The 13,026-nt window shown below is 48.5% G+C and overlaps 1 protein-coding gene across 1 annotated transcript in view; it reads left to right on the top strand.

The window, feature by feature from the left end:
- Positions 1-13,026, top strand: part of EEPD1 (endonuclease/exonuclease/phosphatase family domain containing 1) — a 145,500-nt gene that overhangs the window by 80,113 nt on the left and 52,361 nt on the right. Inside the window, exon 3 of the mRNA XM_007981618.3 lies at positions 5,432-5,483. Within this exon, the coding sequence (XP_007979809.3) occupies positions 5,432-5,483 (52 nt within the window). The remainder of the gene's footprint in view (positions 1-5,431; positions 5,484-13,026) is intronic.

Genomic DNA, 13,026 nt, shown 5'->3' with positions numbered 1-13,026 from the left:
GTGGCGTGCGCCTGTAGTCCGAGCTGCTTGGAAGGCTGAGGCAGGACAATCGCTTGAACCCTGGAGGTCAGAGCTGCAGTGAACCAAGATGGTGCCAGTATACTCCAGCCTGGGTGACAAAGTAAGACCCTGTCTCAAAAGAAAAAGAAAACGTTGTCTAATCCCTTTGGAGGGAGGCATGTGCTTCACAGTGGGCCTATTTCTATTCTGTAGAACCCGTGCAGGTTGCTGGAGGTGGGGAGGAAATGAGCAGTGAGCATTCACACATTAGCTGGGTGGGCAGGGAGTGTTGTGACACCACCCACAGCTGACCCACTCCCTAAACAGCTCCTTGGAGCTCTCATGCTTTTACTGTGTGCTGAGTCCAGCCCAGGCCTCCCCCACAGCCTCCAGCCCAGGTTTCCCCCACAGCCTCCAGCCCAGGCCTCCCCCACAGCCTCCAGCCCAGACCTCCCCCACAGCCTCCAGCCCAGGTTTCCCCCACAGCCTCCAGCCCAGGCCTCCCCCACAGCCTCCAGCCCAGGCCTCCCCCACAGCCTCCAGCCCAGGTTTCCCCCACAGCCTCCAGCCCAGGCCTCCCCCACAGCCTCCAGCCCAGGCCTCCCCCACAGCCTCCAGCCCAGGTTTCCCCCACAGCCTCCAGCCCAGGCCTCCCCCACAGCCTATAGCCCAGGCCTCCCCCACAGCCTCCAGCCCAGGTTTCCCCCACAGCTTCCACCAGGCCTCCCCACAGTCTCCAGCCCAGGCCTCCCCCACAGCCTATAGCCCAGGCCTCCCCCACAGCCTCCAGCCCAGGTTTCCCCCACAGCTTCCACCAGGCCTCCCCACAGTCTCCAGCCCAGGCCTCCCCCACAGCCTATAGCCCAGGCCTCCCCCACAGCCTCCAGCCCAGGTTTCCCCCAGGCCTCCCCACAGCCTCCAGCCCAGGTTTCCCCCACAGCCTCCAGCACAGGCCTCCCCCACAGCCTCCAGCCCAGGCCTCCCCCACAGCCTCCAGCCCAGGTTTCCCCCACAGCCTCCAGCCCAGGCCTCCCCCACAGCCTCCAGCCCAGGTTTCCCCCACAGCCTCCAGCCCAGGCCTCCCCCACAGCCTGTAGCCCAGGCCTCCCCCACAGCCTCTAGCCCAGGCCTCCCCCACAGCCTCCAGCCCAGGTTTCCCCCACAGCCTCCAGCACAGGCCTCCTCACAGCCTCTAGCCCAGGCCTCCCCCACAGCCTCCAGCCCAGGCCTCCCCCACAGCCTCCAGCCCAGGTTTCCCCCACAACCTCCAGCCCAGGCCTCCCCCACAGCCTCCAGCCCAGGTTTCCCCCACAGCCTCCAGCCCAGGTTTCCCCCACAGCCTCCAGCCCAGGCCTCCCCCACAGCCTGTAGCCCAGGCCTCCCCCACAGCCTCTAGCCCAGGCCTCCCCCACAGCCTCCAGCCCAGGCCTCCCCACAGCCTCTAGCCCAGGCCTCCCCCACAGCCTCCAGCCCAGGCCTCCCCCACAGCCTCTAGCCCAGGCCTCCCCCACAGCCTCCAGCACAGGCCTCCCCACAGCCTCTAGCACAGGCCTCCCCCACAGCCTCCAGCACAGGTTTCCCCCACAGCCTCCAGCACAGGCCTCCCCCACAGCCTCCAGCACAGGCCTCCCCCACAGCCTCCAGCCCAGGCCTCCCCCACAGCATTGACCACCTGCTCATTGTGTCCATGAACACTTCAAAAGCAACATGTCAGAAAGGGGAAAATACCTCCCCTGTCAACCTGCATGCACTTCTCAATCCTGTCACCTTGGTTGCTGGCTGTAGCCTCAGTTCAGGCACCTGCACTGGAAACCAGCAAGTCATCTCTCCCCTTGGTGCCTCTATAGACCTCCTCTGTGATCGCTTTTTTTCCCAGCCCTCCTTCCCTGACAAAGCTAACCTGGTCCCTCCAGGAATCCTCTGGCCTCGGTTGGGCCCGGTTCCTCTCTGCATTTCTGTGTGCCCATTTGGCATACAGTACATCATATTCTGGACTGGCTGTGAGTGCCTTCCAGGCAGGGAGTGCCATAGCAATCATGGATCCTTGGTCACTTGCACACAGTAGGGCGCTGTCAATGTTTGGAAAACAAATGAGTGGCTGAGCAGGGTCCCTTTGCAAGTGATGGCTTTAGCTATTTGGGTGACTGTTTTTCTTTATACTCTTCTGAATGTATTCAAATTCTTCACAGTAAGTAGCTATCAGATACTTTTATAATTTTTTATGGCACAATGTTTATAAATAAAAATTAGCATTTTAATCCTTTTTAAGTGTACGATTCAGTGGTATGGCATAAAGTACATTTACGTTGTATTATCAGCACCGTTCATTGTCTCTAGAACTTTTTTTTTTTTTTGAGACAGTCTCGCTGTGTCACCCAGGCTGGAGTGCAGTGGCGTGATCTCTGCTCACTGCAAGCCTCGACCTCCCAGGCTCAAGTGATTCTCCTACCTCAGCCTCCCGAGTAGCTGGGGTCACAGGCATGGACCACCACACCAGGCTAATTTTTTGTATTTTTAGTAGAGACGAGGTCTTGTTGAGAGGTGACAACGTGCGAGCAGCCCTTGCTCGCTCTCGGCGCCTCCTTGGCCTCGGCGTCAGCTCTGGCCGCCCTCGAGGAGCCATTCGGCCCGCCACTGCGCTATGAGGACCCCTTTCTGGGGCTGGCCGAGGCCGGAGTCTACTCCCTCTGCTCGAGGGGAAGTGTGAAGAGAGAGGCGCGGGCGGGAGCCGGGACTGCGCGCTGCGCTCCCCACGGGTTTCAGGTGAGCGCGGGCTCAGCAAGCCCTGCTGGGCTTGATCGGAGCCTCCGCTGGGCTTGATTGGAGGCGCCGTTCCCTCTTCGCAGGTTAGTTGGCCAGGATAGCAGGCCTCTCTCTCTTTCACACTTCCGCTCTTTTTCTCTTGATTGTCTGCGATGAGCTCCTTCTGGGCTGCCGCAGTGCCCAGGTGTGGCAAATTCCCGTTTGGCGAGTACCAGTGAGAGGTGAAGCCGGCTGGGCTTCTGGGACAGGTGGGGACTTGGAGAACTTTTTTGTCTAGCTAAAGGATTGTAAATGCACCAGTCAGCACTCTGTGTCTAGCTAAAGGTTTGTAAACGCACCAATCAGTGCCCTGTCAAAACGGACCAATCAGTGCTGTGTCTAGCTAATTGGGTGGGGACTTGGAGAACTTTTCTGTTTAGCTAAAGGATTGTAAACACACCGATCAGCACTCTGTGTCTAGCTAAAGGTTTGTAAATGCACCAGTCAGCACGCTGTCAAAATGGATCAATGCGCTCTCTGTAAAACGAACCAATCAGCTCTCTGTAAAATGGGCCAATCAGCAGGATGTGGGTGGGGCCAGATAAGGGAATAAAAGAAGGCCACCCCGAGCTAGCAAGTCGCAACCCATTGGGGTCCTCACGCTCGCTGTGGAAGCTTTGTTCTTTTGCTCTTCTTTTGCTCCTGGCAATAAATCTTGCTGCTGCTCACTCTGGGTCTGTGCTGCTGGAACACTGACTGTGAAGGTCTGTAGCTTCACTCCTGAAGTCAGCCAGACAATGAACCCACCGGCAGGAACAAACAACTCCAGATGTGCCGCCTTTATGAACTGTAATGCTCACCGCCAAGGTCTGCAGCTTCGCACCTGAAGTCAGTGAAACCACGAACCCATCAGAAGGAAGAAACTCCGGACACGTCCAAACATCAGAAGGAACAAACTCAGGACACACCGTCTTTAAGAACTGTAACACTCACCGCGAGGGTCTGCGGCTTCATTGTTGAAGTCAGTCACACCAAGAACCCACCAATTCCGGACACGTTGTGATGTTGTCCAGGCTGCTCCTGACCTCCTGAGCTCAAGCAATCCTCCTACCTTGGCCTCCCAAAGTGCTGGAATTACAGGCATGAGCCACTGCGTTGGCCCTCTAGAACTTTTTCTTTATCCCAAAGTGAATGCAATACCTCTCCATTCTCTTTCTCTCTCAGTCCCTGGTAAGCACCATTCTGTTACTGCAAAGGGGTCCCAATGCAGACCCCAAAAGAGGGTTCTTGGACCTTGTGCAAAAAAGAATTTGGGGCAAATCTATAAAGTGAAAGCAAGTTTATGGTAGAGTAAAGGAATAAAGAATGGCTGGCTAAGGTCAAGCGCAGTGGCTCACGCCTGTAATCCCGAAACTTTGGGAGGCCTAGGTGGGTGGATCACTTGAGGCCGGGAGTTCAAGACCCACCTGACCAACATGGTGAAACCCAGTCTCTACTAAAAATACAAAAATTAGCCGGATGTAGCGGCGCACGCCTGTAAAACCAGATCCTTGGGAGGCTGAGGCAGGAGAATGGCTTGAACTCAGGAGGTGAAGGTTGCAGCGAGCCAAGATCACGCCACTGCATTTCAGCCTGGGTGACAGAGTGAGACTGTCTCAAAAAAGAAAAAAAAGAATGGCTAGCTATTTTTATGGTTATTTATTTATTATATGCTAAACAAGGGGTCGATTATTTATGACTTTTCTAGGAAAGGGGTGCGCAATTCCCAGAACTGAGAGTTCCTCCGCTTTTTAGACGCTATAGGGTGACTTCGTGATGTTGCCATGGCACCTGTAAACTGTCATGGTGCTGGTGGGCGTGTCTTTTAGCACTAATGCATTATAATTAGCATGTAATGAGCAGTGAGAGCGACCAGAGGTCACTTTTGTGGCCATCTTGGTTTTGGTGGGTTTTGGTCAGCCTCTTTACCATACCCTCTTTTATCAGTAAGATCTTTAGGACCTGAATCTTGTGCCGACCTCCTATCTCATCCTGTGACTTAATGCCTAACCTCCTGGGAATACAGCCCAGTAGGTCTTGGCCTTATTTTACCCAGCCCCTATTCAAGATGGAATCGCTGTGGTTCAGATGCCCCTGACAATTCTACTTTCTGCCTGTGTGAATTTGACTACTCTTAAGATACCTCATGTAAGTGAGATTGTATAGTATTTGTCTTTTATGACTGGCGTATCTCACTTAGCATGTCTCCAAGGTTCATCTGCGGTGTGGCATGTATCAGAATGTTCTTTGTTAAGGGTATGTAATATAGTCCATTAAAAGTATGTACTCCATTTTGCTTATTCATTCATCTGTTGGTAGACATTTATGTTATTTCTACCTTTTGTGAATAATGCTGCTGTGAACATTGGTGTGCAATTACCTATTCGAGTTTCTGCTTTCAGTTCTTTTGGGAATATACTTAAAACTGAAATTGCTGGATCATATGGTAAAAATTACTTTCAAATGTAGAAACATTTTAAATACTTTCAAAAGGGTCATTTTGATGTAAACAAAAGATCACCTTAAGATGCCAGGTGACATAGAAATGCAGGATGAAATTTCAGCCTTTTGTTCTTGCGACTTGTTTGATGATCCTTGGTGACATGAAATGATTTGTTTTTCAAGTGTGGTTTTGATTTTTTTCTTACAGCATCAAGCTGCTAGCTGTGCAAGAACTGCTTGACAGAGAGGCTTTGGAAAAGGTAAATATTTTACTCTTCTTTCTACATTCACAAACCAAGAACAGAGGGCCACACATAAGAAAAATTCAACTCCCTGTCACCAGAGACAGCCCCTACTGAAAAGACGGTCAGTTATTTTGTATTCCTGACAGTCATGCAGAATTTTAACCTCAGCCCCCTACCTTGCTGACATTGTGTTCACGCCTACAAACTCTGGGTTGTGTGGGGGCTGTGCGAAAGGCAGAGGCTCGCGCTGCAGGGGGCCATGCTCTGGAGGAGGCTTTCTGTGCTTTCAACCATTAGGAGCCAGAGGCCTCACACGTTCCGGAGTCTGTGCTGGCCACCTCACTGCATTTCTGCTTGCTGTGTGTTGTTATCTGTAGGGTATAGGGATGATGGAATTGAGACCCAGTGACTTGCCCAAGGCAAATGAACTAAGTAGAAGAGTGATGATTTGAATCCTGATAGTTCCATTTCCAAAACCAGTACTTCTCTATTCAGTAGTCAAGTTCATGAGTTTTTATCTCTTTTTAGGCTACTACTGAGGATTGGGAAGCTGCCTCCCTGCCCCCAAACTAACATTTTTTAGCAGAGATGGGGTTTCACCATGCTAATGTTTCACTGTGCCCTGGAAGAGCCCCCCAACGTTTCTCAGCTTTCTATGTTCAAGTCAAGCCTGGGGTTGGGGATTTTTTGCCAGTTGTGGGTTTAAGTTTGGCATGCGTGGTGGGGTGGGCTCCACAAAAAGGGCTGGGTGGGCACCGAGGAAGCCAGGGCCCCCTACTTGCCCATCAGGGGCCTACCAACTGATACCAAGCTCTCAGACCCTGGGGAGCTCAGGACTCTTCCTGCATGTGTAACTGCAGTTGATAATTAGCATCTGTGATGCTAACATGAAGCAACAGCACCCAAACAATACTCATTTATTTTTGGTTAGAGAGACAAGCACTTGAACTATGTTCGTTTATTTTTGGAATTTAAAATATTTGAGGGGTCCAGGTGAGGTGGCTCTGCCTGTAGTCCCAGCACTTTGGGAGACTGGAGGGTTGCTTGAGCCCAAGAGTTTGAGACCAGCCTGGGCAACGTAGTGAGACGTCATCTCTTCAGAAAATCAAGAAATTAGCCAGGTTTGGTGGTCCCAATTCCATGGGAGGCTGAGGCAGGAGGATCACTTGAGCCCAGGAGGCTGAAGCTACAGTGAACCAAGATCATGCCACTGCACTCCAGCCTGGAAGTGAGAGCAAGAGACCCCGTCTCAAAAATAAAATGTTTGGATTTGTAGTCAGTCTGCTGGTTGACACTAAGACAAATAAAGTATTTAAAATGAACACCAACCAGTGATGTGAGGGGAGAGTGGGGCCTGAGCACTGCTTTGGATTTGACGTCCCCTCAGCCTCATTTCTATCTTGGGTAAACCAAGGATAGAGCTGCTGCCTGACCTCAGAGAGGCAAAGCGAGAAGCAAATGAGTTAATGTAGCAAAAGGCCTTTCTAAATGCCAAAGCACTCTACTCATATTAATTCTTAATTACTTATATTAATTCTTAATATGCATTCAGCCATTAAAACATAGTGGGTCAGGCTATAAAAGACATCACTGGGCCAAATGGCAACATTGGATGTGGATAGTAAATGAGATGAAGGTATTGTATTCACATTAACATTTCCTGAAGTTGATAATTGGCTTGTGATCATGTAAGAGAATGGCCTTGTTCTTAGGCAGTGGTTCCCAACCTTTTTGGCACCAGGGACCAGTTTCCTGGAAGAAAAATTTTCCACAGACCTGGGTTGCGGGGATGGTTTCAGGATGAAACTGTTCCACCTCAGATCATCAGGCATTAGATTCCCATAAGGAGAGCACAACCTGGGGACCCCTGTTCTTAGGAATTAACGCAGGAGTATTTAGGAACAAAGGGGCATGGTTATAACTTATTCTCAAATGATTCAAGAAAAAGACATAGTGACATATATATATCAGACGTATATGCTGACGTATTTATATAGAGAGAAAGATGAGAATAACTCATCAGGTAAATGAGGCAAAATACAAACAATTGATCCTTCTGTGTAAAGGGGTGTGTGAGTTCCTTATATGTTCTTGAAACTTTTAGTTTCCCCCCTCAAAATATTGTCATCTTAGTATTCATTATGGTTATTTGTTTTATTTCTCAATTTAAAAAAACCGTCAGATGGCTGGGTGCGGTGGCTCACACCTGTAATCCCAGCACTTTGGGAGGCCAAGGCAGGCTGATCACGAGGTCAGGAGTTCGAGACCAGCCTGGCCAGCATGGTGAAACCCCATGTCTACTAAAAATACAAAAAATTAGCTGGGCGTGGTGGTGCATACCTGTAGTCCCAGCTACTCAGGAGGCTGCAGCAGGAGAATTGCTTGAACCTGGCAGACAGAGGTTGCAGTGAGCCGAGATTGCACCATTGCACTCCAGCCTGGGCCACAGAGCAAGACTCTGTCTCAAAAATAAATAAATAAATAAATAAATAACCAACCAACCATCAGACAAAGCTGGCAAATGTGGAGCCTAGTGCTGGGGTATATCAAGGATATCAGTATAATAAAAATGCAGGTGCCAAAAATGGTTATGGCTGGGCACAGTGGCTCACGCCTGTAATCCTAGCACTATGGGAGGCTGAGGCAGGTGGATCATTTAAGGTCAAGAGTTCAAGACCAGCCTGGCCAATATGGTGAAACCCCATCTCTAGTAAAAACACAAAACTTAGCCAGGCGTTAGTGGCATGTGCCTATAATCCCAGCTACTCAGGAGGCTGAGGCAGGAGAATCACTTGAGCCTGGGAGGCAGAGGTTGCGGTGAGCCCAGATTGTGCCATTGCACTCCAGTCTGGGCGAGAGAGTAAGACCCTGTATCAATAAAATAAAATAAAATAAAATAAAATAACAGTTGTGTCTTTTGAGCTGTGTGTAGACCTGATTTAGAGAGGCTGCTGAGACAACCCAATCCGTTAGTATTAACTACTTGCAAAACCTAACAGAGAAGTAGGGTCAGGGCTTACTGTGGCTGGTGGCGGAGCCAGTCGTGCTGCCCTGAGGATTAGATTTTGATGCTGAGGCTGCAGTGGAGCAGGCCCTAAGCCCACCTTCCTAACTGGATTATCTTGGATTACTTACTTTCTTGTGCCTTAGTTTCCCAGTTTCTAATTCTAATTCTTAACTGACAAAGATTTTAAGATGACTAATTAGGTAGTTTGTGTAAAGGACTTCAACACTGTGCCTGGCACTCAGTGATCTCCAATAGTTAGCTGCTGCCCGTGTTCTTTTCTCTTCTTCCTCCTCCTCCCCCACCCTGATTCTCTCTCCCCAAGTCTGCTGATGATTTTTCTATTGTTCCCCCCATCTCAAAATATGACCGGTAAGAAGCTTTACAAGATGGTCTGAATATGCACAGGGGCCAGCAGGGAGCCAAATTCACTGAGTTTCCTCCTCCTTCCTTCTGTTCATTCATTCATTCATTCCCTTATGCTACAGGCATTTGTTGAGCTTCCAGTGTGCCAGGCAAGTGGCAAACATTTCTTGAAAAGTTCAAAAGCAAACAGTCATTATGCGTTTGATAGCCAGTTACATTTTGAGTGACATATAATATATTACCTGGCATAGTGCTATTTTGTGCATCAAGATTGGTCCGGTTGAGGCCAGGCACAGTGGTTCACACTTGTAATCTCAGCACTTTGGGAAGCCGAGGTGGGCGGATCACATGAGGTCAGGAGTTTGAGACCAGCCTGACCAACATGGTGAAACCATGTCTCTAATAAAAATACAAAAAAAAAAAAAAAAAAAAAAAAAAAATAGCTGGGTGTGGTTGTGGGTACCTCACAGCTACTCAGGAGCCTGAAGCAGGAGAATCTCTTGAACCGGGGAGGTGGAGGTTGCAGTGAACCGAGATCACGCCACTGCACTCCAGCCTGGGCAACAGAGTGAGACTCTGTCTCAAAAAAAAAAAAGGATTGGTCCACTTGATATGCTGGAGTAAGATGAGTTCCTAAAGGGCCTCGTGACTTACAGATTCCCTTCCACCTGGACTGATTAAAGAGCCACCAAGAAAAGTTATTTGTCAAATGTAGAGCTTTGCCACTCGAAGTGTTGCCCACAGACCTGCAGCATTAGAAGCCTGTTAGAAACGTAGAATCTCAGCTCCCTGAATTCAGACCTCCTGAATCAGAGCTGCATTCTAAAAAGCCCCCAGGTGATTATGTGCTCGAAAGTTCAGGAACGCTGCTGTAGAGTATCATTTATTATCACCATTGCTGTTATTCACTAGTCAGAAAGAATCTATGAGTTGTCAATTTGACTTTTATGGCCAATTAAGCTCTTTTTCTTTTTCTTTTTTTTTTTCTTTTCTTTTCTTTTTTTTTTTTTTTGGCACCAAAAGAGAGGAAGTAAACACAGTCATCTTATTTGTGAGAACCCAGTTTTTATTTTTAGTTCACCTGCATCTTCCTTTCATTAAGAAAATAGTCTTAATAATAGGTAGAGCCAGCAAAAAAGGGCTCAGTTAGACACACATTCTGCAAACCTCAAACCTCTTTTACTGCCATGCAGCTGAGCTTCAAATGACAACCTGCCTTTGAGTTTTGTAATCACTGAACTCCCAACACCCAGCTGTGATAGAGCTGGTCGCTTCTAGCCAGATAGTCCCAACAGTGGGGACCTGCACAGGCCTCCTCTTTTAAGATGGAAGCTATTCTAAAGGGGCCATTTCCTTCACAAATACTGGTAGATTAAATTTGAACAATAAAAGATTTAAATTATGTAAAACCTAATATAAAAAGCTAAAAAGAAGTAGCAGTCTTTTAAGGTCTCATAGAAAATAAGTGCTTTTTCTTGCTAATATTAGACCTTGTTATTAGGTTCTTAGTATTTTAACTTAAAATGACCAGCCATTTGCCTAAGCATTACTTGGTTTTAGGTAGACGGCCTTCCCATTTTTAGACGTGCCAAGGTTTTCCTGTTTTCCGCAGAGCCCGGAGCCAGCTCTGAGGAGGTTCCCAATTGGCAGAGCCGAGTTCTCCTCCCGGTGTGGCCTCTGCTGAACTGCTCTGTCTGGCAGAGGATCTTGCCTGAAGACCCCGGCCCCTTTCCTAGTCTGTGAAACTGCTATCTGTGGTTCCTTCCCACTCTTCAATACCTGGGCTTCATTTTTCAGAGTTGATTTTTTTTTTTTTTTTTTTTTTTTTTTGAGACGGAGTCTTGCCCTGTCGCCCAGGCTGGAGTGCAATGGTATGATCTTGGCTCACTGCAACCTCCACCTCCTGAGTTCAAGCGATTCTCTTGCCTCAGCCTCCTGAGTAGCTGGGATTACAGGCATCTGCCACTATGCCCAGCTAATTTTTCTTTTCTTTCTTTTTTTTTTTTTTTTTTGAGATGTAGTCTCGCTCTGTTGCCCAGGCTGGAGTGCAGTAGTGTGATGTCGGCTCACTGCAACCTCCACCTCCCAGGTGCAAGTGATTCTCATGCCTCAGCCTGCAGAGTAGCTGGGATTACAGGTGCCTGCCACCTCGCCCAGCTAATTTTTTTGTATTTTTAGCAGAGATGGGATTTCACCATGTTGGCCAGGCTGGTCTCAATCTCTGGGCCTCAGGTCACCCACCCACCTTATTCTCCCACAGTGCTGGGATTACAGGCATGAGCCACTGTGCCTGGCCACAGGGTTGATTCTTGACAACATTGTGAAGAGGGGGATGTTTTGCCCTTGTGTACTCAGTTTTCTAGTATTTTCTCCACTTCCTTGCTTCAGTGATCCTTACTGTGTTTGGGGGCTTTCCTGTTTCATCCACCCTACTTACCATCAAATCACGTGTTCTGGGAAGAAGTGAATGGTGAACACAAGCCCAGTACATAGATACACAGAGACTCTAAGACATAGATCAGTGGGGTTCTAGTTTTTGCCTCTTATTCTTTGTCTTCATTTAGGTGCAGTAGATTGGGTGGGAGGTGGGGGACCCTTGTGGGATCAGGCTTCTGAGTTTCTCTTCTCTCCTAACACTACACAGAGCCAGTTCCAAGACTAGTAAAAGTGACTTGTCACTTATTTTTAAAATGTTATAAACCATACAATTAACAATCTAAATTCCTCAACCAATTTCTTGTTTCGAAAAATGGTTAGAACCATGAGCAGATGATCTAAGATGTGTGAGTGTCAGTGCATGTGACATTGGTCTGAAAAAGTGTTTTGGATTTAGATGTGCTTTTGTTGTCAGCCATCCATAAGGTCCCAAGAGCGAGCACTTGCTATAGGAAGGATACATGTCATGCAGTTCTCTGTTGTTTTTGCTTTGAGACTGGGACACTTCTGTTTTTCTGAACTTAAGTCACAGGGACTTGTTTCCCAGGCTTTAAACACAGGCCCATCTAATGCCTTTAAATGTGGCATTTCTTAAAAGGAAATAAAAATATTGGTACAGCTTGATTTAGAAAGATCATTTCTCAATGACCCTTTCAAATGGCTTCCTGCAAAGCCACAAACAATAGTTTGACCAGTCATTCCGGCTGGACCGTGGTAGGACCAGAGGGTAGACCACTGGCTGACCCCACCTGAGACCAGTGCCTGCCTGAGAAGCTGCCTGTGTGAGCTGGGCCCTCAGGAGACACAGGCTACCCACCTGGTGACCTGGCCAGTGCTGCCTCTCCCAGGCCATGACTCTGTTATAATTATAAGTCCACTGAGTTCATGCTGTGAGGGCAGAGGTAGGGGTTGAAGCCAGCCCTGCCATTTGCTAGCTGGGGAACCTGTGAGGCCAGGTACTGGCTAGCCTCAGTTTCTTTTTAACATGGAGCTTCACAATAATACCTATCCTATTAGGATATTCTTATGAGAAGTAAGTGAGATGTGTGAGATAAAAGCCATTATGTATATCGTAATACCAGAGTGGCAGTAGCTGGTACTATCCTTTCTACTGCTAATTAGCTGCTGCTGTGGTCGTCATCATTGGCATCTCGTCCTTCCTTCTCTCTGGAGAAGCCCAACTTAAGATGGATCTGTTGCCATTAAAAGATGTGAAAGAAGTTACATCCTTGCTGCTGCTTTTGCCAAATTGTCTAGGAAAAAATGCCTGTCAGTCCTCCCTGCTGCTAGGTGTTTTTCTTGGAATTTCAGCTTTGGAGCCCAACTCCTAGTCTAGTTTTCCTGAAGATGGAGCAGACCTCTAAGACGTGTTAGAGTGCTTTACATGTGTGACAGAGTATGTGCATTTCATCAGCAAGCTTGGGACTAGAAAATACTGAACTTGGGCGGGGCACAGTGGCTTATGCCTGTAATCCCAGCACTTTGGGAGGCCAAAGTGGGTGGATCACCTGAGGTCAGGAGTTTGAGACCAGCCTGGCCGATATGGTGAAACCCTGTCTCTACCAAAAATACAAAAATTAGTCAGGCATGGTGGCATGTACCTGTAATTCCAGCTACTCGGGAGGCTGAGGCAGGAGAATTGCTTGATCCCGGGAGGCAGAGGTTGCAGTGAGCTGAGACTATGCCACTGCACTACAGCCTGGGTGACAGAGTGAGACTCCATCTCAGAAAAAAAAAGAAAAATTGAACTTG

Source organism: Chlorocebus sabaeus, chromosome 21 (genome assembly GCF_047675955.1).
Source record: "Chlorocebus sabaeus isolate Y175 chromosome 21, mChlSab1.0.hap1, whole genome shotgun sequence".
In the NCBI taxonomy this organism is placed as follows: Eukaryota; Metazoa; Chordata; class Mammalia; order Primates; family Cercopithecidae; genus Chlorocebus; species Chlorocebus sabaeus.
Note: the sequence above shows the minus strand (reverse complement) of the source record. Positions and strands in the feature narration are given on the sequence as shown.